Here is a 27,397-nt window from a genome sequence, read left to right as displayed (position 1 = left end):
AAGATGAGTCTTCAGCATAAGTTTTTATTTTCTTTTTTTGAAACTTGAACTTTTAAGAGATGTATGAACAGTATCTTGTAGTGAATCAGGATTTGAATCCACAACAGAATTTATTGGCATAGCTGTGTGACTTAATCTTTTACTGTTCCCTATGTTAGGAAGAAATAGTGCATCTGCTACAATGACAGGTTTTCTTCTGTGTGTGAATACTGGAAGGGGAAGACTGTTGGAAAAAGTAGTTCACAGAGCTCTCTATGTGGATGGGGGCAGGCTCAGATATGATTAATACCAGTAACACTTGGTACATGACTAATACATGATTATTATCAGTAACATGCTCCTTGCATTGCTTGTGTGTCAAAAGGAAGAACTGGCCTTTGTCTTTGAGATGCTGCAGCAATTTGAGGATGCACTGGTGCAGTATGATGAGTTGGATGCCTTGTTTTCTCAGTATGTTGTCAACTTTGGGGCTGGTGGTAAGTGTCTTTAAAATGTTAGAGGTTAAGTGTGTGACTTTCTTCACTATGTTTCAGCTAAAACAGTCCAGTACTTTTGGGACAAAATGTTTACGTTGGAGAAAATGACGTTGTGTTGCAGTGTAGACGCACTAGGGAGTTTGTGCTCTTAAGTTATGCTGGATGCAAGCTCAAGAGTACATTAGTTATATTCTATTAAAGTATTGGTTTTCATCTCTGAGGTTTAGTAGTAATTTTTAATGAAAACCTGCATTTTGCTCTTCCTCAACAATCGTTACAAATGAAGCCCTGAAATCCTATAATTACCTAAGTATTGATCTGGCTGGGATACAGTTTCTGTTTTCGCAGTTCACTGCTAAGTTATTCAATGCAGAGCTTCCTAGAAAAATGCATTCAATTGTGCCTCAAATTACATGAGACACTTGGCAATCACTAAAAACTTGTATAGAAATATGTGCTTAATCTGCAGTACAGCAGATTTAACTTTCTCTTCAAGGGAAATTACTGGGCAAGAAGTATTAGATAACTGTAAACTGTTTTGATGAACTAAACCATATGTCGTTATATATCAGCTTTAATCAGGTATGTGTTATGAATCTGGTAAAAATGTAGTGCAGGAGCCATATATTTGTCCTGATTGAACCTGATGCTATACCTGAAAGTGGAGGCACATCTATCAATGATAGCTGATGAGTAAGAAATACTTCAGTAGATAAAGCTTGTTTGTTTTGAACTTCGGATAGGCTTAATTGCTGAAAATTACATTACAAACTGATTGATTGCCACTATGCTAATAACAAATATATAATTAAGACATAATGCCCATGGCATTTAAATGTTCTGAAATTCAGTTATCAATTTAGCTTTGGAAGTTCTGCTGGTTGTTCTATTTTTAGAGTTAAGACACTAAGTCATTTATCCAGATCATAAACTTTAGAAAGAATGAGCCAGCTCGCAACCTCTGGAGGGAGGAAGAAGAGGCTTTGATAGAAAGCAGTGCTTGATTCTTGGATATTAACTTTATTTACTTAGATGGTGCAAACTGGCTGACATTTTTTTGCCAGCCAGTGAGGAGCTGGAATGGTTTAATTCTCCGAAAACCAATAGACATGGAGAAGAGAGAGCTAATTCAGAATCAAGAAGCTACTCTACTGGACTTGCGTAGTTACCTATTTTCTCGCCAGTGCACGTTATTAATCTTCCTGCAGAGGCCGTGGGAAGTTTCCCAGCGAGCGTTGGAGCTTCTTCACAACTGTGTGCAAGAACTCAAGCTATTAGAAGTGAGTCAGTGTAATATATTCTGTTACATAAATTATTTTATCCAATGATGATCTAACAAGATTTTTGAAGGTTATATGTTGGTGACCAGGTTACAGTAAGCACTAGCTGTGAATTATCAAAAATCATGCTGTAATAACAGATTGTAACAGTGCTGCAGTTGAATGTGAGGATATCTTTGGAAAGAAATGTGGAGATGCTGCATTCAAAAACTAAACCTGTATTTAGTTAGAGTATTCTAGTCTTCACCTGAAAAGTTAACTTTTTAAGCTGGTAGGTAACTTGTCTGCTTCTCCCCTGGATTTTTTACCAGTCTCTTGAACTATAGTTCTTCTCATTTAAATCTATCACAGTGTTGTATGGAAGAAAATAAGGCAGAGTGGTTAATATGCTGACATGCAAGCTAGTAGCCTGTACCAAAAAGGAGTTTTGAACTAGAAACATTATTTATGGTAAGGCTTCTTCCTGCCACACATGTTGGAAACTGCTTGGGTCACCTTTTGTGGCTCATACTTTGTAACTCCTTTTGTGGTTCAGTCATGCTCTTTTGTGTACGCATTTGTCTCTGACTATCACATCCACTGACAGAAGAAAGAGACAGAAACAAGTGATGGTGCTTAAAGCTCTTGTGTCATTTTGAATGCCCCCATGCTTTACACCTCCTGCTTTCATACTTCAGTTTCTGCTGGTGTGTTTTTTTAATCCTCTAAAGAGGCTTTATCAGGGATGTTGTATACTGATCATCTTCCATGTATGACCATGCATGTCTGTGTATACATCTTTAGGAACAATGTAGTATACTTGAGAATATCTAGATTTCTCCTGGTGACTCATCTACGTCCTTAGTCCCATGGATGTCTGGTTCTCTATTAGTTTTATCTGTGCTGTTATAAAAGGAGCTGTTAACTTTTGCCTGTGTGACATTGTGATAGTAAGTTTCATAAGTTCCATCTGTTTGTCTGTATTTAACAACAGAAAATCTACTTCAGATGCATTGCCAGCACCTTCATGGATTCTAAAACTAATGTGTAATTCCCATATATAGTATGTTTTGTGTGTATGTTTTGTGGTTGTTTTTTTCTTTCCAAACTAAATACATCCAGCATTCTAAATCTCTGAAGGTACTTCCTTCATTTCCCCTTTTGCTCCACCTCAAATCTGTCCCATACTTCCAATGTTTGGGGCTCTTCTCTGCACTGTCTTTTATTTTGGTTGTTTCTGTCTTGATGTGGGTGATCCAAACTGAATGTAGGTGTTCAGGCTGTCAGCCAGTAACACTTACTTCTGCCTACCAAGTAGTTATCCTAGTAGTAATCCTTCTCAATACATGCAAACCTCTTCATGTGGCTTGGCACCACTGAACACATAGGGGAGATCTAAACTACTCTGTTCTTATGATGTATCTGTTCCTGAAAATTCTTTCAGAATGCAGGTCTTTTTTTCTTTTTTAACTGCATTGCACTTGCATGTTGAAGTTCTCTATCACATGAGTCAATTACCTAGTTTATTATGAGTTTCAAGACTTTAATATTCTTTCTATTTTTACACTGCTTATGAGCAAGTATTTGAGACACTATTACTGTGATTATATTCTAGATCTGTAGTTGTGCTCATCTTTGTATTGATTCTTGACTCTTCTGTCTGTCGTGTCCTGACTTATAATCCCTCCTTGGTCTTTTTTTTTTTTCCTGTGTTTTTTTTTTTATCTCAATTTTTTAACTAGTTGTCCATGACAGACGTCTTATTCTTTAATTAGCAAACTTACTGTTGTGAAAAAAACTTCAATTAATTAATTTTTTCAGATCTTTCAATTTACTTATTACTGGTCTTTTAATTTCAGTCTCAGTCAGATCTGATGTCTCCTTAGGAAAGTAATAGTATATCTACAGAAATTTTTTCTAACTCTGTTTTTCTTAGCCTTAGTTTTGAAGTTTTTTGAATTTTTCTAAGTACTAGTACCTATTAGTCCTCTTTTCCTTCTTTTTCATCTTGGCAAATTTATCAAATCTAGTAAATATAATCACTGTTTAGTTGCTTAGCTGTCATTGTTTCATGAACTAATATATATATATAAATTATTCAGGAGGTAGTGAAAGTTGTCCAGGATTTTATGTATTCTTAGAGTAAACTTTTCTAAGAGAGATGCTCTGCTTTGTTCTATCGAGAAAAGTATTTTGCTGAAGTATTTTCTCATCTGGCTAAAATTTATTTCCCAGTTCATTTTATCTGTTCATCTTCAGGTCTCTGTTCCTCCTGGAGCTTTGGATTGTTGGGTATTTTTGAGTTGTTTGGAAGTCTTACAAAGGATAGAAGGCTGCTGTGATAGGGCTCAAATAGATGCAAATGTTTCCCACACGGTTGGCTTATGGAGCTATGCCACGGAGAAGGTGAGCAAATGATGGGTTGCAGTTGTGGAATTACAAGTTTGAAGTAGACCATTTGTTTCTGTGGAACTAAATTTTGCACTTTTTATTGTTGAATTTAATATGGGGTTCTGTATAATGTCTTGAGTCTAGTCCAGATGAGTTAATAGCCACTTTTCCCACTGTCATATGAGGCCTGGAAATAACTAGGGAGTGTTCACATCTTTGTCCCCTCTTCCCTCACCACTAGTTTGATAATGACTGGCTCATTAAACACCAGTACAAACAGTCCATGTTGACTGAGAGAAGGAGCATGAATTTCAGTTATAGCTGGAGAAGCTGCCTAGATTTGGATGCATTTACCAATATTTATAGAGATTACAGCAATCTGTTTACATAGTTCATTATTTCTTCAGTATGTTAATATAGTAGTAATAGACCCCTAATTTCATTGAGGATGTTATCCTTGGTAGCTTGTGACAGAGGCAAATAAGTAATAATTTGCAATTTCTCAGTTTCCACCACCTTTACCATAAAGTAAAAGTTGTTAAGAGGCCTTTTCAGTTTGATTAAGCCCCTTCCCTAATTACACTAATGCCTTTTCAAGCTCTATTTCATTTCTATGAAAGAGTTGGTGTCTAAAGTTGCTACTGCTTTCCAGTGTTGAAAAACAGTTAAGCCTACTGTGATCTTCGTGGATGTTTTTCAAGACCACCTTAAGCTCATTCTCCTGTTTGCATAGCCTGTAGAATATTTTTGATTTACTGTGGTCATAATTTGTTCATATTTCAGTAGACTTGGCAATCCTCTAACTTACCGTAGGAGATGCTTGTCCTCTTACAAAAGCATAGAATGAAATTTGACCTTGAAGAGTTATTGTTTAAAAAAGTAGGGGGGAAAGGGAGGGCAGAGATCAGAATAAAGGAAACAAATAATTGTTTGAAGTGGTGATGAGTGCATCAGATTCTTCCTGTGCTACTTAAGTGGTTTATGGAAAGTGTGTACCTGAGTTGGAATTGGTCCTCCCATTCATAGTTCTTCTAATATGAAGGGTGAAGGGAAAAATTGTAGGATAATGAGTAGCAGTGAGATGGAATAGACTGAATGAGAAGTTTAGCAGCTAGTGACAAATTAAGTGGAATTAAAAAAAAAAAAAAAGTTAATGGCCATCCGCATTTTATGTGGTAGAGAGTAATACGACAGGCTGAGACCTGTTTTTCTTTTGTGGGCTTACCTTGGTACTTGATTGACTTACACTAAGTGGATTAACCAAATGACCAACAGAACTGAACTTCTTTAAGACAGTACCCTCTGCTGACTTCTGGATGTCAAGCATACCATCTGCTGTCTGGAAGGGGTTTTATGGTAGTTGTGTGGCAGTTTTTAAGACTTTTAGCTGTGCTTATAATATATTTTTCAAGAATGTTTTTACCTGAATACAAAACTTTGGGTGTATTTGCAAGCTTGTCTGCATTTCTTGATTATATGGTTTAAAAACATAGACACAGTTACTAGAAATTACCTTTGGTGATAACTGCCAAGTGTCTCAAGCTATGTCAATGTTTATATGAAAAACCAGAAGGATTTATTCTGATTAGGTGCTATGCACATAAGGGGGTGTGTGTGTGCATGTGTCCCAGTGTTATTAGTATCTTATATGTGATTTATTTCATAATAAAATTATTTTCTGCCATGAGAAGGTTCTCTACTTTCTTCCCATAAAGCAATTTTAATACAGATCTTACAAGCAGTATAGTATGACAGGAGTGGAAATGTGTTTTAGGAACAATGTAATAGAATAGAACAAAATTTCATTTTATAGTTTTACATTTATTTCATAACCTATTGAAAACAAGCATCTGGTTTCTCTTACAGTTGAAATCTCTGGGTTACCTGTGTGGACTTGTGTCAGAGAAGGGACCCAATTCAGAAGACCTTAACAGAACTGTCGATCTGTTAGCAGGGTTAGGAGCAGAGCGCCCTGAAACAGGTATTGCCGGGAATATTCTTTGTAATAACTGACATGGTCTTAAATTCATAGCATAGAAGTACATCAGGAATAATAATTTCCAAATATCCCTACATATATATAAACATTTAATAGCAATATACTGTCTCTTACGAGTTCTTTTAATGTGTCTAGTACTTGAAATTATCAATCCATCTCTTTACTGTAAGTTTTTCCATTAATACTCCATTTATCAGCATTTAGGTAAATAGTCTTGAACAGTACTGGTTCTGAGTAAGATTCTTAATGCTTTCTGACATGTATTTAAAATAATATTAAAAAGAAATGGAATGTCTTTAATTTGTTGCAAATAGATAACCTGCAAAGGTATGTTCTTTGAGTTGAACCGAAATTATTTCAGTGGCTGAAAGATCAAATTTATTTATTCCTTGAAGGGAAGAAGCTTAGAACAATTAGTATCTTTGAAGCATTAGCTGAAAGGCTGATGCTTTGTTTGCTCTCACAGGTATGGTGATGTATGATTATTAATTCAGTCCTATGGTGCCTGTTTTATTTATTTAAAGTGGGTGTTTTTTTCATCTAGAAATACTGACACATACTTGGTCTGGCAGACACTTAAACTGAGCAAGCTACCTCAGAAAAAACCTTAATTTTGCAAAGCATTTTCCTTAGAAGTACATTGTTTAAAGTAGTAAAATGTCTTTAAATTACAGTATAGTTCTGTCATGCTGTTTTATAAATCTAGCAGTAGGAAGTTGAGAGAATGTTAGTCTTGGCACAATGTAAGTACAGTTGTGTGTGTTTCTAGATTGGGTAAATGCTATGAAATACTGTGTGGAGAAGTTAGTACAATTACTGCTTGTCTTTACCCTGCTACCCTGAACATCGCTTCCATGTGCATGCACGCAGAGTTGTGAAACAGCCTTGATCATATTTTAGAAACTGGTAAAGAAACTCGTGATTTGTCTCAAACTGTGTAGTGATGTCTTCCATGTAAAATAAGGTCTAAATTTTCTCTTCATTTTCTACTGAAGGAAGAAGGGTGTGTGTGTTATTAAAATAGGAATGTATTTGTAATGATACCTCCTGCTCTGCTTTTTTCTAAAGCAAATGCATCACAGAGTCCTTACAAGAAACTTAAAGAGGCCTTATCGTCTGTAGAAGCTTTTGAAAAACACTACCTAGTAAGTATGAGCTTTGGCTGCTTATATTAGTTTTGCGTATTTACATTATAAACCGAATAGGGCCAAAATTTTCAAACCTGAGAAGATAACATTGAGAATGTAAATCTGTGTCTCTGTGTTTTGGTTTCAAATATTATTGCTTACGCACTGAACATGACGAGGCTGGTTTTCGCAACTGGAGCCCTGTACAGGCCCCAAGTTTAAAATATTTGGATTAATTTCAATATTTACAGTTAAGAGTTGGAGGTTTGTCCCAGTTTGAGCCAGGATGAAGCCAATTTTCTTCTAATATGAATACATAGTTATTAAAAAAGCCAATATCATGGCTATCATATTCTGCTATCCTGAATCCAGAATTAGTTGAATCTTCCCCAGAAGAATGTTGATGTGTGAATTCAGTGTCCTTTTAAATGGTTTACACTTGTGTGTTGCAATGGGTGTTACATGGTTTAAGTTACACTCTTGAATTTTTTTTGTATAAACTGTGGGACATCTGTGGGTTGATGCTGGCATAAATTAAAACATTAGAATTCTCATTGTGCTTTAATATGCAAGTTTATTTTCTGAGAGCTATCTTATTGAGGAGCCATTTTAATGATCGTATGAGTTTTTTAGAAGAGATTGTTAAAAAACCCAAAAAATCTCTCTCTCAAGAGTGTGTTCAGTTTTTTGGGGGTTGGGTTTTTTCCCCTTAATAATTTTCCCCTGAAATTTCTTGTATTTGCCGTACTGCAGTTTTTCTGAGACAAGTTGGAGCCTAACTGAGCATTTTTTAAAAAAAACTGACACCTAAGCAGTACTTATTTTTACAAAGTTTTATTGAAAGAAAAGGTCTTTAAAGATTTTTCTGAAGATGCCAGATTTCATTTTTATACTTAATTTCTTTATTAGACTGATTGGATAGCTGGTCAAACTAAAACCTTCAGAATTGCTAGCTGCTCTTGCATATTCAGTTCCAACTTGCACCTGAAGATTTCTGCTAAATTCAGCAGTATCTTTCTGAGTTTCAGACACTGAGATGTGGAGGGTTTGCCAATGAAAGAATTGCTGTTCATGTTTGTATTTCTGACTGCACTTTATACAACAAGAAATTTAGAAAGCAGATACACTGTACAAGATTGTTTTCTACATAGTTGTCAGATAAATACACAGTTTATGCATACCCATTTTTTATCCATGTATTCAGTGGAGAACAACATAGAATTATTTAAAATTTTCAGTCACAGCTAAGATAATTTATTTGCTTTTAAAATTTTAATGAGTCTGGAAATTAAAATGCAACTTTTCAGGCATGTTGAAAGCAAGAAGTGATGAGCTTTTATTCCAGAAAAGGCTTTGTTCTGATTCAGTGGCTAGTGTCACAGAACAACTTCAAGACTCTCTTGTAAGACTGTGAAAATCTACAAGCATGTTGGCTTGTAACTTGATTTGGGGGGAACATAGCTTTTATTGCGGGATATTGTTGTGAGTTACTAAATAAAGATTTTTCTAGGCTCTCCATAAGAAACATAAAAAATGGGCTTTGAGAGCTCATTTTAAGTAATTTTCTTGCCCTGTAGGAACAGGTGTCTTCTGACAGATAATTCTGCAAAATATTTAGGCAGTTGGAAGCTCATAAGCAGTTTGTTTTGAAGGCTAAAGTAGTTCTTGATACATTAGTTGAAAGAGGTTTACCTTCTGTGGAAGGATGCTGACAAGTCAGAATAGGCTATGAGCCTGTAAATATGATGTGAAATCTGACCAGAGATTATGATATACTTGAGAAAACAGTTTGGTGTACAGCATGTGTTGGAACAGCTACTTTTGTGAGAGAGATTTATTGCTGCTACTGTAAGCTTAGGGCAAGATGAGGAAGGTGACATGCAGACAGTGTGCCTGTATTGGAAATTAAGCTTAAAGCTGACTGAGAAACTTCAACTTGGGATTGCATAGCTTCAAGCAAAATTCCTTTAAGCCACTCTTGCAAAAATATTAATTTCAATTGCAAATTAGCATCTTGCATTTAATTGTATGTTGACATACTACAAACTTTCGTATGCTTACTGATATTATCTGCAGCTTTAGTGAAAGAGTCATGTGCTCCATTCTGTATACAGTTGATTTGGTTTTCAAGTCTTAGTTATGAGTCTCTGGGGTAAGCTCTAATATTGTTCTAAAAATGCTGTGCTGTGGTATATTCTGCACTGCACTGATAGTCTAATGGGATATATTCACTGAGAAATAGGTGCTTTCAAAATAAGACAAGGGAATTCCAGTGTAAAGACATTATTGAAACTGCATCTTATCTATTATTTTGGTGGTTTTGAGTTGCCTCGTTTTTAACAGTTGCTAATTTTTAATAGGCTTTTTTCATCTGCTATTTGTAATGCAGATATGGGATAATGACCAACTGTAGAAAAAGTGAAGATGACATTCTGCAAACTGCTCTACACTGTGTGCCGGGGAGAGGGGAAATTAAGAAGTGACTTTTTCTGCTCATTTTGTTGTAGTAACTTATTTACTGACTATGAGTTTGTGTGAAATATCATAGCTACTAAAATATAAATTCTAAGCTTATAATAGTTTCTTTTCTTTTGAACAGGATTTGTCCCATGCCACCATTGAAATGTACACAAATATTGGAAGAATTCGCTCAGCTAAACTTGTGGGAAAGGACTTGGCAGAGTTTTATATGTAAATGAAAGTTAAAAATGTATTAAATGTATTAGTTTTGAAAAGTTTGAGTATAAACCTTGAGGAAAATATGCTGTATTTAAAAAGGAATTTTAAAAACAATTAAGAAAAAAAAGTAAACATACCCTGAGTTTCAGGTGATATTTCAGAGGAACAAAAAGAGAAAGAAGACCAGCAATCATTTTATATCAAACCCTAATTTTTACCTCAGGATGCTTACCTTTAATTGTCCTATGTTCTTTAGATTGATCCTTCCTTCTCCAAGGGAGAAAGCATGGCAGGCTGTGAGAGAGAAAGAGATAGCTTTGCTTTTACTACAGCCTGTTTTGTAACATAGTTTCTGATGGTTTCAAAGTTTATACAGAGCTTAACTACATGTATGTAAATATAAAACATGTTCTTTGGAGGGTAAGCGGTTTATTGTTTAAAGGTATGATTGTGTTAACGTTTTTCCCCCACTGTGAACTTTACAGTGGTTTTTATTCCTAATTTCCAAATATATTTTACATGTGCTGTTAAATTCCAGTAAAGGAACCTCTTGCATTTGCTTTCCATTTAATTTTGTTTTTCTTATTTAGAAGAATTTGGGATTCCTGTGTGTTTGGGGTGTTGTTTGTTTCGTTGTAGTTTTTTAAATAAGCTTGGACATGCTTGTCACCTATGTACACGTAAGAAGATCTTATAGCTGCAACAGATTATCCTAAAATAACTTAAATTTTCACCTGAGGGAATAATGTTAGATTTAAAGACTACCATGGAACTGCTCTGCAGTGATAAAATGATATTTTCATTGAAGCTTTTTCCTGATTTAAAATAGTAATTTTTTTTAGTTAGATGTCGTAAGCTTGAGATGGCTTTTGTCACATTTGTGGGATGTATCTTTGCCTCACTTGCTCTGATTTGGGGATAGATCTGTGCTTGAAATCTTTAGTTGACAATTGCAGTTCTGCTTGTTTAACTGAATTGCATAAAGATAGGCCAATACGTTGATCTGTTAACCATCAAAACAAATGGCTTAATGGTTCACTGAATCTTATTCTGGATTCATATGCAGTGTTTCTCTCCCATCACCATTTATTAAAAATGTGTAGTTTTCATGGCTGCAAAAGTTTATATATAATCTGTACTTGTTTCTTTATTTTTAAAGGAGGAAGAAAGGTCCACAGAAGGCAGAAGTCTATCTTCAAGGAGCACTGAAAACTTATCTTGCCGAAGGTTGGGCATTGCTCGTCACACATACGAGAAAACAGTTAGCTGAGTGTCAGAAACACCTTGGCCAAATTGAAAAGTATCCTCTAAAAGGCAGAGCCAGATGAATCAAGACAAGATAAAATGATACTTCTGATTTTTTTCTGACATCTCTTAACTTTTATTTAACAGCAGGCACTGCCAAACATCAGACAACTGAATTATTTTTTGTTTCCATTATTGCTGCTCTTTTGGGGAGGGCGTTTTTTTAATGTATTTTTTTAACATCTGGTTCACTTAAAACTTTTTGCATGTATTTTCTGCTCTGCTTTTTAAATATGCCCATCCTCTAGAGAGTAGTGCAACACGGATAATATGAAGTTTGTAATTAGTTCAGCAGATACCATTCAGGTTTTTTATTATTCTGTTTGTACTTCATAACTACAGAAGTTTTTATGTGGTAGTGTGTTTTCATTTGGTAAATATGGCATTATAGTGTCTTTCTATATTAAGGAGCTTAATTTCTGGGCTTTTCGGTTGGGCTTAGTGATCTTAAAGGTCATTTCCAACCAGAACAATTCTGTGTTTCTTTCTGTAACTGCTATCACCTTCTTCCTGTATTTGATCTGGCAAGGACTCTTCTGGTATTTGTAATGGTGTCTTTTTCCAAAAGCTAAAAGAGAGGCTTGGAAGCTGAAGATCTCATGACTTTGGTGTGGTGTGTGGCATTTTAGTATTTTTTGCTATTACTTATTTTTTACATCTAGCTTTGATCTCTGCTTCAGAAGAGGAGTGGGAGCTGCTTGCTTTTAAATTGTGTAAAAGCTCAGTCTTCAATGTGTGAATGAAATTTTTAAGTGTCACATAAATGCTAAGTAATACTTTGAGAGAATGATTTGGCCTTAATGTTTGACAGGCTTCAGGTTCTTCACTTTGGCAAATTTTTATTATTTTTTTATGTTTTGGAGGAAGGGCACTGCTTTTATTGGTGCTATGATTATAAATTAAATTCCTCTAGGTGTTCTAAACTGGGGTGGTCAGCTGAATAGAATGCTTTCTGCACCACAGTTCATGTGGAAATTGCAAGGAAAAATACACCTGTTTTTGAATGGTCTTTCTAGCTTTTTAAAAAGTTGTTGGGTTTTGTTTTCTTTGCCTAAGGAGCTGTATCTTGGTCTTTATGTGACAGTATTATGAATCTTACTGTAGCTGAATATCACTTGAGCTAATTTCAAATTTGTAGTGTATTTTGGGTTTTGTTCTTAATTTGTTTGTTTCTGTTTGGGTTTTTTTAGGACTAAACTTAGACATTGTAAATGTCTGCCTCCTTCAAAAATTCTTACATCACTTTTAAACACTCTTAATTTTTCAGTGCAAATGCCCTTAAAGAATCTGAGCCTATCATATTGCAGTCTTAGCTAAGTACTTAAATGAGCCAGCACTCAGAACTATAAAGAATACCTTATGACTTTGTTGTGGTAAATGATGTTGCAACAACTGGCAGATTCACAGCCAAATAAATTGGGATATAATAAAATAGTCAATTAAGAATGGATTATAGGTCTGCAAAGAACAGAGGTTGTGCAAAATTCTCAGATGACAATAAATCTTCCATTGTTTATTTTCTAATGGAAGAGTGTGGTGGTGTCAAAAGCAGGTCTTGTATTAAAAGGTTAGAAAAGCAGTACCTCAACTGTCTTGTTTTCAGTCAAATTTCTGAATGCTGTAGGTTTCTACCTCATATTTCCTTAACTCTGTTAGTTACCTTCAAACAAGCAGCCTTTTAGCTGGCGATAGTCACTTAACAGAAGATGAACGCAAAAGCTTTTGCCAAGAAATACTGGATTTTGCCAATCAGCAAGCAGAGAACCAAGGTAAATCTGCTTCTTAAATACTTAAAACTTAAGATGTCCTAATCTGATCTTTCCTTCCAAGTAGATGGAAAGGCTTTTTCTGATTGGTTTCATTACCTTGTGTATAACTTCTGAACCAATGTGGTGCTTTTCTTGTCATCTCCAGAACATTTATAAAGCTTCTGTAATAATTAAGAAGAGTCAAAGGTAAAAAAGTAATTCCAATATTCAGGATGAAAATGTTGAAGTCTTTGTTTTCCTTCACTTTATCTGTTTCTCTGCTTTGACATCTCATAATGTATCTTGAGTTGGTTTTTTTCAGATCCTGACGTATCTTTTTCTCTGCATTGCTGGCGTGCAGATGACAACTCTGTAATAATAGTACTTTGGTTTTAATGTTAGATCTGTTGCCATCCACTTGCAGCTTATTATTTTGACCATCCTACCTCTTCTATTTATTCTTCCTCCTGCTTCAGTAATACCTTGTCCTCAGATATTGATCATCATTCAAATTCATAATTCAAATTTATGGCAACAAAGATGACTGGGGGATTGGAACATCTGTCTTTTGAGGAAAGGCTGAGAAAGAGCTGTGAGTCTTTAGCCTACAGAAGAGAAGGCTGAGGGGAGAACTTATTAATGCCTACAAGTATCTAAAGGGTGGGTGCAAGGAGAATGGAGCGAAATTCTTTTCAGTAGTTCCCAGTGACAAGATAAGGGGCAATGGGCACAAGCTGGAATATAGGAAGTTCTATTTAAATATGAGGAAAAACATCTTTACGGTCAGGGTGACACAGCACTGGAAAAGGCTGCCCAGGGAGGTTGTGGAGTCTCCTTCTCTGGAGACATTCAAAACCCCCCTGGATGCAGTCCTGAGTAATGTGCTCTAGGGGATCCTGCTTTAGCAGGGGAGTTGGAGTAAAGGTTCTCTAGAGGTCCCTTCCAACTCTGACAATTCTGTGATTGATACAGAATACTTCCTGTGGATCTGAAGACTATGCAGAATTTTTTATGATGAATGGATGTACCATAAGTTATATGTTACTTTAGACTTGCTTCCTAATTAAGTTTTGGTACTGCTTCAGTGCTGCTTTTGAGAATCTAGAAAAGGGAATGAAAAACCCTTGTATGGTAAAGCTGTTGGCTGAAGGCATCAGTCACGTGCTCTGGGAAGTTTGCCACTTTATGCTGTTTTATGTTTTTGCCTACAACACTTTAGTTGTGAAATTTTAAACTTCTGCTTAGACACTACCTGTTAGTTTAGTTGTCTTTAATAGCCTGAGTACTAAAACTGCAGTTAGAAAACAAATGTCGGCATCTTTAAGTCTTATTTCTATGTGAGATAAAACTAAAATATGGAAGTATTGATATGTTGTGAAAAGTTGATATGATTAATTCTACAGGCTAAATTTTTAAGATAAAACATTTACTGATCTCCAGCAGCACTGGAGAAGAATGAAATCCCTGTTTCTGTCTTTCCAGGTCAAAAGGTTATATTGCCTATGCACTCCTTTGCGCAGTTGAAGACTCTGCATTTTGACCCTCCAAATGCAGTTGTCCATGTGGGTGGAAAGTTGTCTATTGAGTTGACTTTGCTGAGCCAAATGCCCATCCCTGTCCATGTGGATCAGATGGCCATCCACGTTCACTTCAGCATTGAAAAAAATAGCTACAGAAAAACAGCTGAGTGGCTCACTAAGCACAAAACTTCCAATGGTGTTATCAGCTTTCCAAGTGAAGTTGCAGGCTTTCCTTTGTCAAGAAACAACTTGCCAGCTCTGGAGCTATACGAAATGTATGAACGGAGTCCCTCAGATAACTCTTTGAACACAACAGGAATTATCTGCAAAAATGTGCACATGCTACTACGAAGGCAAGAGAGCAGCAGCTCGCTGGATGTGCCATCAGGGATGACTTTAGAAGATGGAGCTCATGTGTTGAAATGCAACAACTTAATACTGGAACCAGGGGTCAATAAAATAACATTCAATACTCAGGTATGTTTTAATAGTTGAGTGCATGTAGCACTCATTAAAGAAGTACTACTAAAAGCACTCACTGAGGAAGAGCATAGTGCTGGCAAGTGGTACCTGTATGGCTTCATTAAGGCTTGGGTAATGCCATTCCTCTTGTGGCTTTCTTTGTTGGTGTAGACCTGTGTTCTTCTCTTGTTTGTTCTAGATCTTAACTTCCCTTGAAAAAAAGACTGTTATGTTTCTGACAAAATGTGCAAGTGTTTGCAATTATTTGATTGAACCTTCCAATACTTATTTTAAACATTTGATTGTTGCTACCAAAAATTAAACTGATAAATTCATATACAAGATAGTATACTGCTCGTGAAGTCTGCCTTTGCTGTTAAGCACTTAAGAATTTTGATGGAAATGTGTTTTCTAGCCCTTAGCAAATGGTGGTGCGGTTGAATCTGGATGATTGCCTTCTTCACTGTGGAGAGTGGTAGAATGTTTTTTCACTTGGCAGGTGTCGTAAACCTACATGCAAGAATTATGACAAAGTTAAGCTCAGCTGCAAATATTTGAAGTTAGAAGATGTCAGAATTAAAATTAATTTTGACAGCATATTGCCAGATAACATGACGAAGGCTTCTTTAGGTTTGAGCTGCAATATTTACAAAAAAATCCATTATAATTGTAGTAATACACTGTGTCACTTCTCCTGAATTATATAGTTGGCCAGAGGATAGAAACTTCTGACAATTTGTTTTCTAAATTTTCTTACAGTAATGCTTAGTTGCATTACTTAAGCAGAAAGAGGAATGACTGTGGTTCTAAGATGCAGAGCGAATACGATTCTTTTTGTAGATCTTAATTGGATGATTAGCATTATTCATGGTGATAGCTATCTCCTAAGTGTATTTTTTCAAGTTTTAAAAGAGATCAGAAATCATTACCTAAATTCTTCAGGCTGATATTTGCATCTCATGTGGAGGTAATATGAATAAGTATGTATCCATTATGCAAGACTTTACTCATGCTTTTCTGTTTGTAAAGTATTCATGGGTTAGTATTTAGTGGCTTTAATGTAAAAATGTGTGGTACTGAATTTTGGACAGGATTTGCTTTGTAAATAACAGTGTGAGTGAGGTTTGAATTTTAAGTTCTTAGAGCTTTTCTTCCTAACTTCTGATTCTTTACATGTAATATACCCAACATCAATATTTATTTATTACACTTGATAAAATGACTTGTGAAAAAATAAAACTTTTCCAGTTCCCTAGCAATAGTTGCCAAGAGCAAATAGAATCAAGAATAAATATACCAGCAGATGTTACAGATTTGCTTTCTATAATGTTATCAAAAAACATCCAGAATACCATTATCTAGGGTAAAGGAAGAGTTTGAAATTAAGTATCTGTATATTAATTTTTTGTAAGCATGCACACAGGGTGGGAGTGTGTGAAATACATTGCTTGAGCTGAAAGCTATGCTTTGTGTAGATGTTGTAGGATTTTATAAATGTTAGCCAAATAAGCATTTCACTGATTGCTAAATGTAGTTTTGGTACTTAATAAATATAATTATATTTTAATATCTGTGGCACGAAGAGGGGACCCAAGCAACAAACAACACCAAAAGCACCCCAAAATAACAATTAGACAGCATAGTTAATTATATTAGTTATTCTGATTATTGATACTTATGATGTTTTTTCTTGAATCAGCCAAATCTCTAGATCTTTTATCTTAATGGTACAAAAGGTGCTGCTTTGGAAAATAACTCGGAGACTAAGCCTTTCATTTTCATTTACAAATGCAAAGTATCTGATAAAAATGAGCTGTAAAGATGCTGTACTGTAGGAGAGGGTTTGTTCTAGAAGTATTTTGTAAATTGAAAAATCCATTCAAATGTTTTCTTCAAAGGCCAAAGAACCTGGGACATACACACTCAGGCAGCTGTGCACTTCCGTGGGAAAAGTACAGTTTGTCCTTCTTCATATTTACCCAATTGTGCAGTATGATGTGTATTCTCAGGAGCCCCAGCTCAAAGTGGAACCCCTGACTGGTAGGTGCACTTCCAATGGGGAAGTTGTATTGATGATTTCTATTGTACTCTAGTGGGACTAGGTAAAGCATTCTCTAGCTTGAATATTACTCTGAATAATTTTGCCTTAAGCTTAATTTTGATTCTAAAATAAACTCACTTTTCAAATTAGCCGTCAAGTATGCACTGTCTGTGGCTAGTTTTCAAAACTAATGGCTAGTTTTCAAAAACTAATGCCAATGCTTAGCTCTGAAACATGTAGTGTCACTTTTGAACATGAATTTGAACATGTAGTGTCACTTCAATATTAGCTATGATTTGAGCTGATTAGGAAATATAAATGGAAGTTAATACTGATTTTGTTTTCAGGCTGTTAACTGAAGCAGTTGAGGAGTGAATATGCATTTAGTGCTATCATTCCAGCTACAGGGCCTGCAAAGTGTGGTGAAGGGAGTAGAGGCATACTGGGCATTCATCAAATTAGCTGCCCCTATTGAATTGATGGTTGTGATCCAAATACTTGAGAGTCTGTATGTGTGCTGGCATTTGTGTTGATTATGTAAATACAACATGTGGGTATGACTGGCATCATAGGTGCAAAAATATAAAAATATAATGGCTGCTGAACTTAACAAAAATCTTAGTCAGTTCTTTGGGTTTATTGTATTTCACTGCATCCTATGCTGCCAGAGCTACACAGTAAGTGAGCCAGTCAGTCATCCAAGAAACAGTGGGTTGGGTCACTCAGGTTGCAACAACTGGCATCTCCACACCAATGTATCTGAGCTATGCTTAATTTGTTGCCTAACGCCCAAGCCCCACACTTCTTAGTTACCCTAATGTGTGTGACAGATTGTCTGGGAATATTGCAAACAAGCCTTAGCAGTACATTGTTGCTATCTGCTGATGCATACTGCAATCTGTTAACAGCTTCTGCTCTCTTCTTCAGATAGCCTTTTGGCTGGCATTCCACAGAAAGTGAAATTCACAGTGACTACAGGTCATTACACCATGAAGAATGGGGATACTTTGCAGCTCAGTAATGCAGATGCCATGCCTATTCTGTACCATCCAGAGAGCAAGGCAGTGATCTATTCCAACACCAGAGGTAAGCAATGAAGTAAAAAATAATAATCTTTAAATGGCTGAAAATCTGTTAATCCTGAAGTCAACATGCACTTACTGTGTTAAGAACACTGATGCTGTTTTTTTCAATAATTGTTATTAAGAATAATTCTAGGGACTTGCAACCAAGTACTTCAGTGCAAGAAAGGTCTTAAACTTTCACTCTCAAATTAGTAGTATGAACTTTTCATGAGACGTAGCTGGACAACTTTAATTGATGAAGCTGCTGCTGAGTTTTCATGAGACGTAGCTGGACAACTTTAATTTAATTGATGAAGCTGCTGCTGACGCAAGGATTTGTCATGATTTCCAAGTGAATCATGGTGTTCTTTATTACGTAGGCTCTTTTGTAACTAGACCATTTTTATTGTGAATTAGTTGTAAGCAGGTTTTCATATTGTGCTCTGTGGAAATGGAGCATTTCCTTTGTCCAGTGTTTCATTTAAGTAATTGACATCCTAGTGACTTTTGTTTTCTTGAGTGTAAGTACTGAATAGTCTCCTCAGCTGCTCAAACACAACTTTTACATAAATGGGAAGAGCAGTCTTAACAGAGTTAATGAAGTCAAGGTTAAGATAGTCTATACAGAGGCACCCCGTGTGTAGTATTTTAAAAACATGATGAATGGTGACCTAGAATACTGCTGCATACGTGTTCAGTTAGTTTTAAGTTTGCTTGAAGTAAAATTCTGAGACTCAAGAGGTGCAGGACATAGTAAAAGCTTAAATAGGTGTCATAGGACGGACTGAAGTAGCTCTTTAGCTAGGTTGAAGCTTGCTATCAAATTGTCCTCTTAGTTCTTTCTTGAGCATTGGAAGGGACTATTAGATGGAATGTAATGGTTACCTTCCTTTAGTTTAAGGACAGAGCATTACTATTGGGAAGCTGTGAACAGCAGTGGTATTTAAGGTGTGCAGATTATAGCTCATTTGAAGAGGTTACCATGGAGTTGCATAACATAGTTTCTTGTTGCTGTTTTTCAAACATGGAGGTCTTGCTACGAAGTGGTTATGGCACCACATACTTTTCTATGATACTTAGGTTTTTTTATGCTAGTTTCATTTGCAAGTTACAGATTAAAATGAAAAAGGGGGAGGGGGGGCTGAATGAGTTTGAAATCTACTTTTTTCCTCCTTTCTGCACAACTACAGAAAAGATCTCAGAATCATCATTACGGATTCAGTCTTCTGAAAAGATCACAAGCATCAGTTTGCCAGTGGCTCCTGCGTATCACGTGATTGAATTTGATCTAGAAGTCATGTATTTGCCATCAGCCACAGGATCTGCAGTGGAGAAAGAAAATACTACAAATAAAGAAGTCCACAGAAAAAACAAAGAGAAGCAGAAACAGGACAACTTCATGGCTACTGTTGACCAAAAAGTAAGATGCAGTTTCATGTTTTTATTATGAAACTTGTTTGATCACAGGGGCACACACTTGACAAAATAGAAGTGGTGGTGATAGGGGACACACACACCTGTTTGCATTTAACTGATTTTCTCTTTAAAAATATACATGCAAAAATCACGGTAAATGTTATAAATATGAAGCAAACATAAATGTAAGCAGAAATATATAGTATGTTTACTGTAGTGCCAGTTGTTCCACTATCTAGTAATCTGAATTTTAATGTTCTAACACTTAGTTTACATAGGATGAAGGATACCCAGGTCTTTGTAAAAGGTGCTTGGTCGTCTTCAGATTCTCTCTTTTGACTCACGAGAAAGATACTTGTTCCGCTTGCGAAAAATCTTCATGCTGCCTTGAGCTTTGTATGAGTGTGTTAACACTGTAGTATTTAAAGATGTCACATTACTTGGTTGGAGGTAACTTTTCCTCCTAATTTTCATTATGAATGATTAATAAAATCAGTAGTATGGAAAGTGGTGTGTCTTCAGCTGACAGCAAAATGATCTTGAAACTATCATCTTTCACAGTGTTAGTCCTTGTTAAAACTGCCACGTATCCTTGTGTGTGAAGAGTCGGGTAAAAAGGAATAGCTGCAGACTTGCATTGCTAACATGTCATGTTACAAAAGATTTTAATTTTTCTTTCTCTGAATAAAAAGTATTTTCTTAAATATAAAGGCTTTACAATTGAAAGAATGGCAGCATTCACTTACGTAGAAATTCTTCAGTTAAGTGTGCTGCTTTAAGTTAAAAGAAATATACATTAAACGCATTTTTTAAAAATATATTTTTAGCTTGCATTTAATATTTAAATTATTATAAAGACATGTCAGTAACAGATCCTATAGCAATTTCTTTTATATTGACCTTTTACCAGATTATTGTATTAGGAAGCTGTTGGTATTAGCGGCCTTTTATCTTGTCTGTCTTCTATTCCCATTCCTTTATTTCTAGTCTTTATTTCTAGTCTTCAGAATGGGGTATGTCAGTTTCCACAGGGAAAGCGTATTCAGGATGTCATATCACACTCAGGAAAACAAAAACCTAATATTTTGTCAGATTAGTTTTTGACATACGGATATTAATTATTTTTTCTTCTTTCGCTTCTGGCTGCATTAGATACAGACACTTACAGAGAGAAGTTTTGCTTAGAAATGAGAATAAATGCAAAATTGTTATGCCAAATACCATTACAAATAAGAACTTTGTTCCCTTTTTCCTTTAGGTAACCATTGATTGTCCTTGGTCGATTTACTCCACTATTATTGCATTAACATTCTGCATCCCTTTTAATGCCAAGCACTCCTTATTGTCAGCTGGCAAACGGTAATGTACTCCTTCAGTATTTATTGTTTCTTTCTTCTTATAAAATATGGAGCTGGGGTTTCATATACCATATATATAGCAACCTTTTAAAAAAAATTAAAAATCTGTTTTGTTATCTTGCAGAGCTTCCCATTGGCAGCTTGTGCATTTACACTAGTGTTCCTTCATTAACAGTAAAACTAATTTTTTATTTCAGCTATTTTGGAACTAAGACCAGAAGATAAACCAAGTTAGCCTATTTCTGTGTAGTTATTTGCTTTTTTTTTGATAGGGAAGAGGATGTTTTACGGCCTTGTCTCTACGGACTCTTAAGTATTGAGGAAAAGATAGGAAGAAACAGATAAACCTGCCATTCTGTTTTTACTGTGCACTTTGAAAACAGTATTATGGATATGTATTATTTCAGTGTAACCATTCAACATTTGTTGAACAAACTGTGTCATGTTTTTCAGGAAATATGTGCAAGTCTGTGTACAGAATTTGTCAGAACTCTGTTTCCAGCTTTCAAACAATAGCCTAAAAAATTCTTCTAACTGTACAGATTTGCAGCTGGTACCTCTGAACCTTGAATCTCAACAGGTAAAGGATCAATTGGTGGCTTATGAGCTCATTGAAAAGACAGTTGAAGGTTCTTGTTAGCGAAATTATTAGCACTTCTAGACACAGATATTTTTTTTGTCATGAGGCTTATAGCTGATGTTAGGTTAGACCTTTGTAGTCCTCTGATAAACTTTGATTCTTAAGGATCATTTAGAAGGCATTTACACCCGTAGATCTCAGATTAAATTCTAAAACTTGCAAAGATTTAGCTAAGTTTTCAACTTGTCCATTTGCCTCATGCAAAACACTACGTTCCTGCTTGAACAAGAGCTACACAAATGTAGCAACAGTAATATCACTGTTAATGTTTAATTTGTTCATCTTGCAGCTGCAATTTGTCATTAGGTTTTAAGAAAAAAATCGGGTAGAAAGTGTTTTCAAATTCAATACAGCTATAAACAAGTTGCAAAGTGGTCCCTTTTGAAGCTCCTTTTAGCCTTGTCTGAACATTACATTAAATTGGTCACTCTTGGTGCCTAGGAAAAGTATATACAAACATTATTAATATCTTCATTACATTTGACTTTTGACTAAAATATTTTTCACACTTACTTGAATATAAAGTGTTCCCTTTTGAAACATCGATTCTGACAGTGTATCCCTTGTTTTATTTAGATGTACATTGTTAAAAAAAATTCACTGTTAGTTAGTTTGGTTGTATATTTTTTCTAATAATTTATTTAACACTAAGCAGGTAATTTGTTTTTCTAAACTATAATAATGCCAGAACAGACAAACATATGTATGTGTATTTCAACTTGTTTCTTAGAGGAAGGCAGGAGCTAATGCTATAAATGTTCTCTTTCAGGTCATATACAGTAAGCAATCAATATTCTTTGTTTGGGAATTGAAGTGGACAAAAGAGCTTCCTCTCTCCTTGCAGTGCCTGTTTTCAGTCAGCTTTCATCCAGCTACCTCTGAAGAACAGTCTTTTACCTTGAAGCCGTTCACTTATGAATTCCACGTGGAAAATTTTTTTGTAAGTACTTCTATAATTATAGTGTATGTTAACTAAATATGGTTTCCTAATATATGGAAAGAGAAGGTAAAAAAATGTAGTAGAAAACTTCTGTATATATGAGATTGAAACAGAATTATTGGAAAGCCAGTTTGTTGAACAATAGAACTGAAGCCTGGTATGATGTTGTGGAATCGTATACTTCCCACTGGACGAGGGGATGGGAAAGAAAACCTTAACACTTGCATAAATGTCCTTGATATTGTTAAATTATTTTCTGGGGCTTTTTGCCTTCCAGGGCTTGTGCCATGTAGACTATCTTTAGATTACTGATCTTTTTTCCCTGCTGGCTTAAGATTGCACTCTCCAAAGCAAATGGCAATTTACAAAAAAATCTTTGCTGTTGAAAGCATGCAAGTTGATTTTTGTAATGCTTGAGATGAGCTTCTCTAATAAAATATTTAGGGCTTTATAGGCCATTATCTTAAATGCTTCTTCTTTGTCTTTATGGACAAGCTTTTTATTTATTTGAGATAGGAGGCTTATAGACTAGATGTAACTTTCTATTAGAGGAATTCTTTCAACACATTATTTAATATCTTCTCTAAATTTAGTGTTGTGTTACCCTTTTTGATACTTGGGTAAAAAGCATTAACATGAGAAAACTCTGATTAAGTCCTTTTGTCTGTTTTCAGTGATGCTGTGTTTTCTACCTGTTTATTACAAATTGGCATTGAGCAATACTTTAGGTATTTGTTTACCTACTGGCATGTAACTAGTATCTGTTGGCACCTGTGTCAGCATCTTTCTGGAGTTTTAAAAGAGGGCTAACTGCATTAAACAGTGGGTTTTTGGAAGAAATTTAATTTTGTCGTAGTTAGAGTGCCGTTATTCTGGGAACTATGACAGTTAAGAGTGGTGAAGTAGTTCTTCTATATTTCTCAGAATTTGAATTATATGTCTGGGAAGTATGCAGCCAAGCAACTAGTAAAAGTTTGTTTAAATAATATGAAGATTAGTATCCATTTGGGAACATTGGAAGGCTGAGTTTGGTTTAGGTGTTTTCTCAAACTGAGCAAGTTAATGTAGTGAACATTACTTATAACTGAATCTTGCATTAAAAGATTTCATGGATGTTAAATGTAGTGAAGTTTACTGTATCAATTACCCAGTTCAGGTTAAACTCGAGTAAAAAGCCCTTTTTTTCTTGATAACAGCACTGTTTTCTTCCTGACAGACATTGTATCACGTGAAAACTGAAATTTTTCCACCATTGGGGGCAGAGTATTGTAAAACAGGCTCACTCTGCTCTTTAGAGGTGTCAATCACCCGACTTGTTGACCTCTCAGAGGTTGATAGAGATGAAGCATTGACAGAATCAGATGGATATTGCACAACAAAACTTATGTATGAAGGTAAGAACATTTTTCTAAAGTTTATTGACAAAATTCCTCAGTAGTTTTTTCTTGATAATGACATCTGCCAGACTTTCTGTAGCAAACATTCTTGTCTTAGGAGTATAGCTACTCAGTAAAGTGGTTTTCATTTTGCTAGACTGAGAATATTTTATTTTTTCCTCATTAATCTGTCTTCAAGTGCAATATGAATGCTGTTCAGACTGAATGGATACTTGCTGGAGGCCAAACTGTGGTTCCTTGTGTAGGACTGTTTTGTTACCTTGCACAGCTCTTCATACATAAAAGCCGGTGGGCTTTTCAGTGTTGCTAAAATACTGATTTTTTTTTTTTTAATTATTATTTTTTTAAGTGCTTTAAAAGTATACTGAGGGGTCTTGATTTTTTCAGAAAATATCCTAATAGCATTTGCTCTTCATTCTTGCAGTTGTTGACAACAGTAGTAACTGGGCAGTCTGTGGAAAAAGTTCTGGAGTGATATCTATGCCTGTAGCAGCTCGAGCAACTCACAAAGTTCACATGGAAGTGATGCCACTGTTTGCTGGATATCTGCCTTTTCCTGATGTCAGATTGTTTAAATACCTCCCTCACCATTCTGCTCACTCCATGCAACTTGATGCTGGTAAAGCTATTTTGACTACATGGCTACTTAGAGAAATGATTCTGCTTCTCCTGTGTTTTTGTGTAAAGAGAAAAGCAAAGTGAGGAAGTGTGTTGACCAAGTACCCTTAGGGGTCTTTGTTACTTACCTTGACTCAGTTCTGATTTGAAATGCAGAAAACATTGCTGTAATAGAACTTTGAATTGAAGTTGCAGCCTTAATTGGTGAGAAGGAATAATAAACACATTTTTTTCTTCTATTTCCTTTAGAGATTCTAGTACAAATTAGATTGGATTTATAATCAAGTATTGGATTTATAATCAAGTGAAAACTATTTGATAACCCTCTAATTCTTCAGTTTCCTTGTCTGTGAATTGCACATCTACTGTGTCTTCATTATTTTGGAATTTTCCCCCAGTTTTTAAAGGATTAAGTACAAAATAAAGGAGCTGCTTAAAATTTGTGTCATGTAAACCAGATTTGATGAAGTTGGAATTACCACAGCCACCTAGAGTATCTATACTGTTGAGTAGTCCAAGAGCGGTATGAGCTCTGTACTCATACAAACAACTTACCATTTGTCAGCAGAGCTCCAGAAGCTGTCAGTGTGCACCCTTCTAGCCTGTGACAAATGAGAGGCAGTGCTGAAGTTTTCCTTATAAACCAATGTACTTCACTCTCTTCCATCTGCTGCTGGCCCAAAGTGTGCACAGCCTGTTAGCTCGGCAGAGCTGGTCAGTTACTGTTGACATGTGGCAAGGTGACAGCGTGTCTGAGCTCTGAAAGAATTTCTATGCTGTTTAATCACTCCATGGAATGAAACTTTGGGCTTTTGTTTTACACAGATAGCTGGATTGAAAACGATAACCTGTCTGTGGACAAGAATGTGGATGATCAAGCTGACAGCAGCAGCATAAGGAGCAGAGGCAGCTTGCATTCTGCGGCCAGTGGGGAGCACAAAGGTTTGCCAATGCCCCGTCTGCAGTCCTTTTCACCCGGTCAAGTCTTCAACTGCAGCACGGGCATGCAGATACTTGTCATTCCCAGCAAGGACGACCATGTTCTGGAAGTCAATGTCACGTGACAACTCGGTATGAAAACAAGGAAAACAAAAACCCATTAGAAACTGGATATGAAAGCACTTTAAAGGCTTATGACCTGATTTAGTCTTTGTTGTAACATTCTAACTCTTTAAGGAGACCTATGGCACTCAACATGTCCTGGCCATGGAAGCACCAGACAATTGTATCAATTTCCATGTACAGTGAAGCTTGTGTCAGCTAGTTTATATTGCCACTTCAGTATGTTTTGTGTAAGCTATTGGGTTTTCTTCCTTCAGTCACATCCTGCATCACAACACAGGGCAACGAAAACAAAAAATCCAGTTATTTGGACCACTTCTTTTTGGTTTTGTCTGGCAGCTGAGGAATTTCTTCCATGCTTCCTACGTGTTTTAGGATTTAGAGTTGGATGATACAATTATCCGAATCTTGGATTTTTATGTAATAATTTACAGGCTTTTCCACACGTGTGCCAGAAACACGACAAAGCATTCAACAGCACAGTCACTGGTGTAATAGTTGCTTCTCTGTTTCATTTTGGATTCTTTTTGTTTGTTTGATTTGATCATCACTAATTCCTGCCATTGCAATTTTTGTGTTAAACTTCCATTGTTTGCATACTTGGATGCGTGGAAGAGCTACTGCTATAAACAATCTTAACTGAACAAAATTCCTTAATTTTTTGAGGCTTTCTCCTTCACAGAGTAGACACTGTGATGTCACATATTATATAATTATTTTTTTTTGGGGGGGTGGGGGCTGGGTCATCCTCTTGCATAGTTCTTACCAAAGAAAGATACTGATAGAATTTAATATTAAATTATTTGGCTTATTGAGTTCCCAGATTAATTTCTTTTACTAGCATTTCTAAGTGGCTTGGTTTGCTGCCCCAATTTTTAAATTGAGGCAAAAGTTTCAATATGATGTAATACTTGAACAGTCAACCTTTCATCATAAAGGCTTAGTGTAATTATTACTGATTAAAGGCCAGACTTCCGCGTTCATGATGGAAGAAAGAGGTTGGTTTGATATAGGAAAGCTTGCAGATGTAGAATAATTGTGAAGCAAAGTTAAAACATTTAACTTAAAGAATTTCATTATTTATATCTGAAATGTAAATACAAAAAATGTAAAAAAAAGAAACGTGTAATTTTTGTGAATGTTGCAAATCCACCTGTGACTGGAAAAATTACAGCTCCTTCCAATGTCCTGCTTCTGATACTGAAACTTGTGCATTTAGTGTGAGAATGACCTTTTCTACTTGCAGATCTGTAATGGTGCGTTGTCAACAGACTCCACAGAGGAAAACTGTCCCATATTGAATACTTGTCAGTAAAACTAAAGCAAGGAACGAACTGCTCATTAGAAAAATTAGTGGTTGTTATTTTTTTTTTTCTAAACTCAGGTTCTGCTAAATTGTAAGAGGGAAGGAAAAAAACCCAAACACAACAGACCCTCTTCCATTAAAAAAAAATTGCAAATGAGGTGAAAAACGAATAGGCACCCTGCACTGGTTGGAACTTTTTTTTAAATTGTTTTTTATTTTAAAAAACCAGTATGTCTAAATAGATGTATGAAGGAGGCCTGCTAGCTGAAAACGTCATTGTTACGCATCTTCTTTCTGTGAAGGAATGCCCTTTCTCTGTGGAAATCACACCATTTAGTTCTGGATAAAACCCGAAGCATCATTTAGTGTGAGTGGCCGCTGGGACCTTTTGGCTGGAAAAGGTGACGAGCTAGTGACTTGTGGCACTTGCAGGTACTCCCGTGAATTCCATTTTCATGGTTTGCCATCGGATCACTTTTCACATCGTTTCTGTGAGACACTGTTAAAGGCTCCACGCGTGGTGCCCAGGTTGTCCGATGAACTTGTGAGCGTTGCGGTTCGAAATATACACGTTGTAAAAAAGAAACCC

At 35.8% G+C, this 27,397-nt stretch overlaps 2 protein-coding genes across 2 annotated transcripts in view; both read left to right on the top strand.

Moving 5' to 3' along the window:
- Nucleotides 1-25,684, top strand: part of TRAPPC10 (trafficking protein particle complex 10) — a 31,503-nt gene extending 5,819 nt beyond the window's left edge. Inside the window, exons 6-23 of the mRNA XM_009998140.1 lie at nucleotides 365-476; nucleotides 1,509-1,756; nucleotides 3,995-4,141; nucleotides 5,993-6,107; nucleotides 7,194-7,270; nucleotides 9,852-9,943; nucleotides 11,091-11,231; nucleotides 12,893-13,005; nucleotides 14,467-14,981; nucleotides 16,865-17,006; nucleotides 17,935-18,093; nucleotides 19,262-19,491; nucleotides 20,746-20,846; nucleotides 21,299-21,425; nucleotides 22,255-22,425; nucleotides 23,642-23,819; nucleotides 24,247-24,441; nucleotides 25,266-25,684. Coding sequence (XP_009996442.1) covers nucleotides 365-476; nucleotides 1,509-1,756; nucleotides 3,995-4,141; nucleotides 5,993-6,107; nucleotides 7,194-7,270; nucleotides 9,852-9,943; nucleotides 11,091-11,231; nucleotides 12,893-13,005; nucleotides 14,467-14,981; nucleotides 16,865-17,006; nucleotides 17,935-18,093; nucleotides 19,262-19,491; nucleotides 20,746-20,846; nucleotides 21,299-21,425; nucleotides 22,255-22,425; nucleotides 23,642-23,819; nucleotides 24,247-24,441; nucleotides 25,266-25,504 — 3,102 coding nt within the window. The 3' untranslated portion in view covers nucleotides 25,505-25,684. The remainder of the gene's footprint in view (nucleotides 1-364; nucleotides 477-1,508; nucleotides 1,757-3,994; nucleotides 4,142-5,992; nucleotides 6,108-7,193; nucleotides 7,271-9,851; nucleotides 9,944-11,090; nucleotides 11,232-12,892; nucleotides 13,006-14,466; nucleotides 14,982-16,864; nucleotides 17,007-17,934; nucleotides 18,094-19,261; nucleotides 19,492-20,745; nucleotides 20,847-21,298; nucleotides 21,426-22,254; nucleotides 22,426-23,641; nucleotides 23,820-24,246; nucleotides 24,442-25,265) is intronic.
- Nucleotides 25,685-27,344: 1,660 nt separating this feature from the next.
- The window catches only part of PWP2 (PWP2 periodic tryptophan protein homolog (yeast)), a 20,234-nt gene continuing 20,181 nt past the window's right edge, over nucleotides 27,345-27,397 (top strand). Inside the window, exon 1 of the mRNA XM_009998131.1 lies at nucleotides 27,345-27,352. Coding sequence (XP_009996433.1) covers nucleotides 27,345-27,352 — 8 coding nt within the window. The remainder of the gene's footprint in view (nucleotides 27,353-27,397) is intronic.

This window comes from Chaetura pelagica, unplaced genomic scaffold (assembly GCF_000747805.2).
Source record: "Chaetura pelagica isolate M959 unplaced genomic scaffold, ChaPel_1.0 scaffold360, whole genome shotgun sequence".
Lineage (NCBI taxonomy): Eukaryota > Metazoa > Chordata > Aves > Apodiformes > Apodidae > Chaetura > Chaetura pelagica.
Note: the sequence above shows the minus strand (reverse complement) of the source record. Positions and strands in the feature narration are given on the sequence as shown.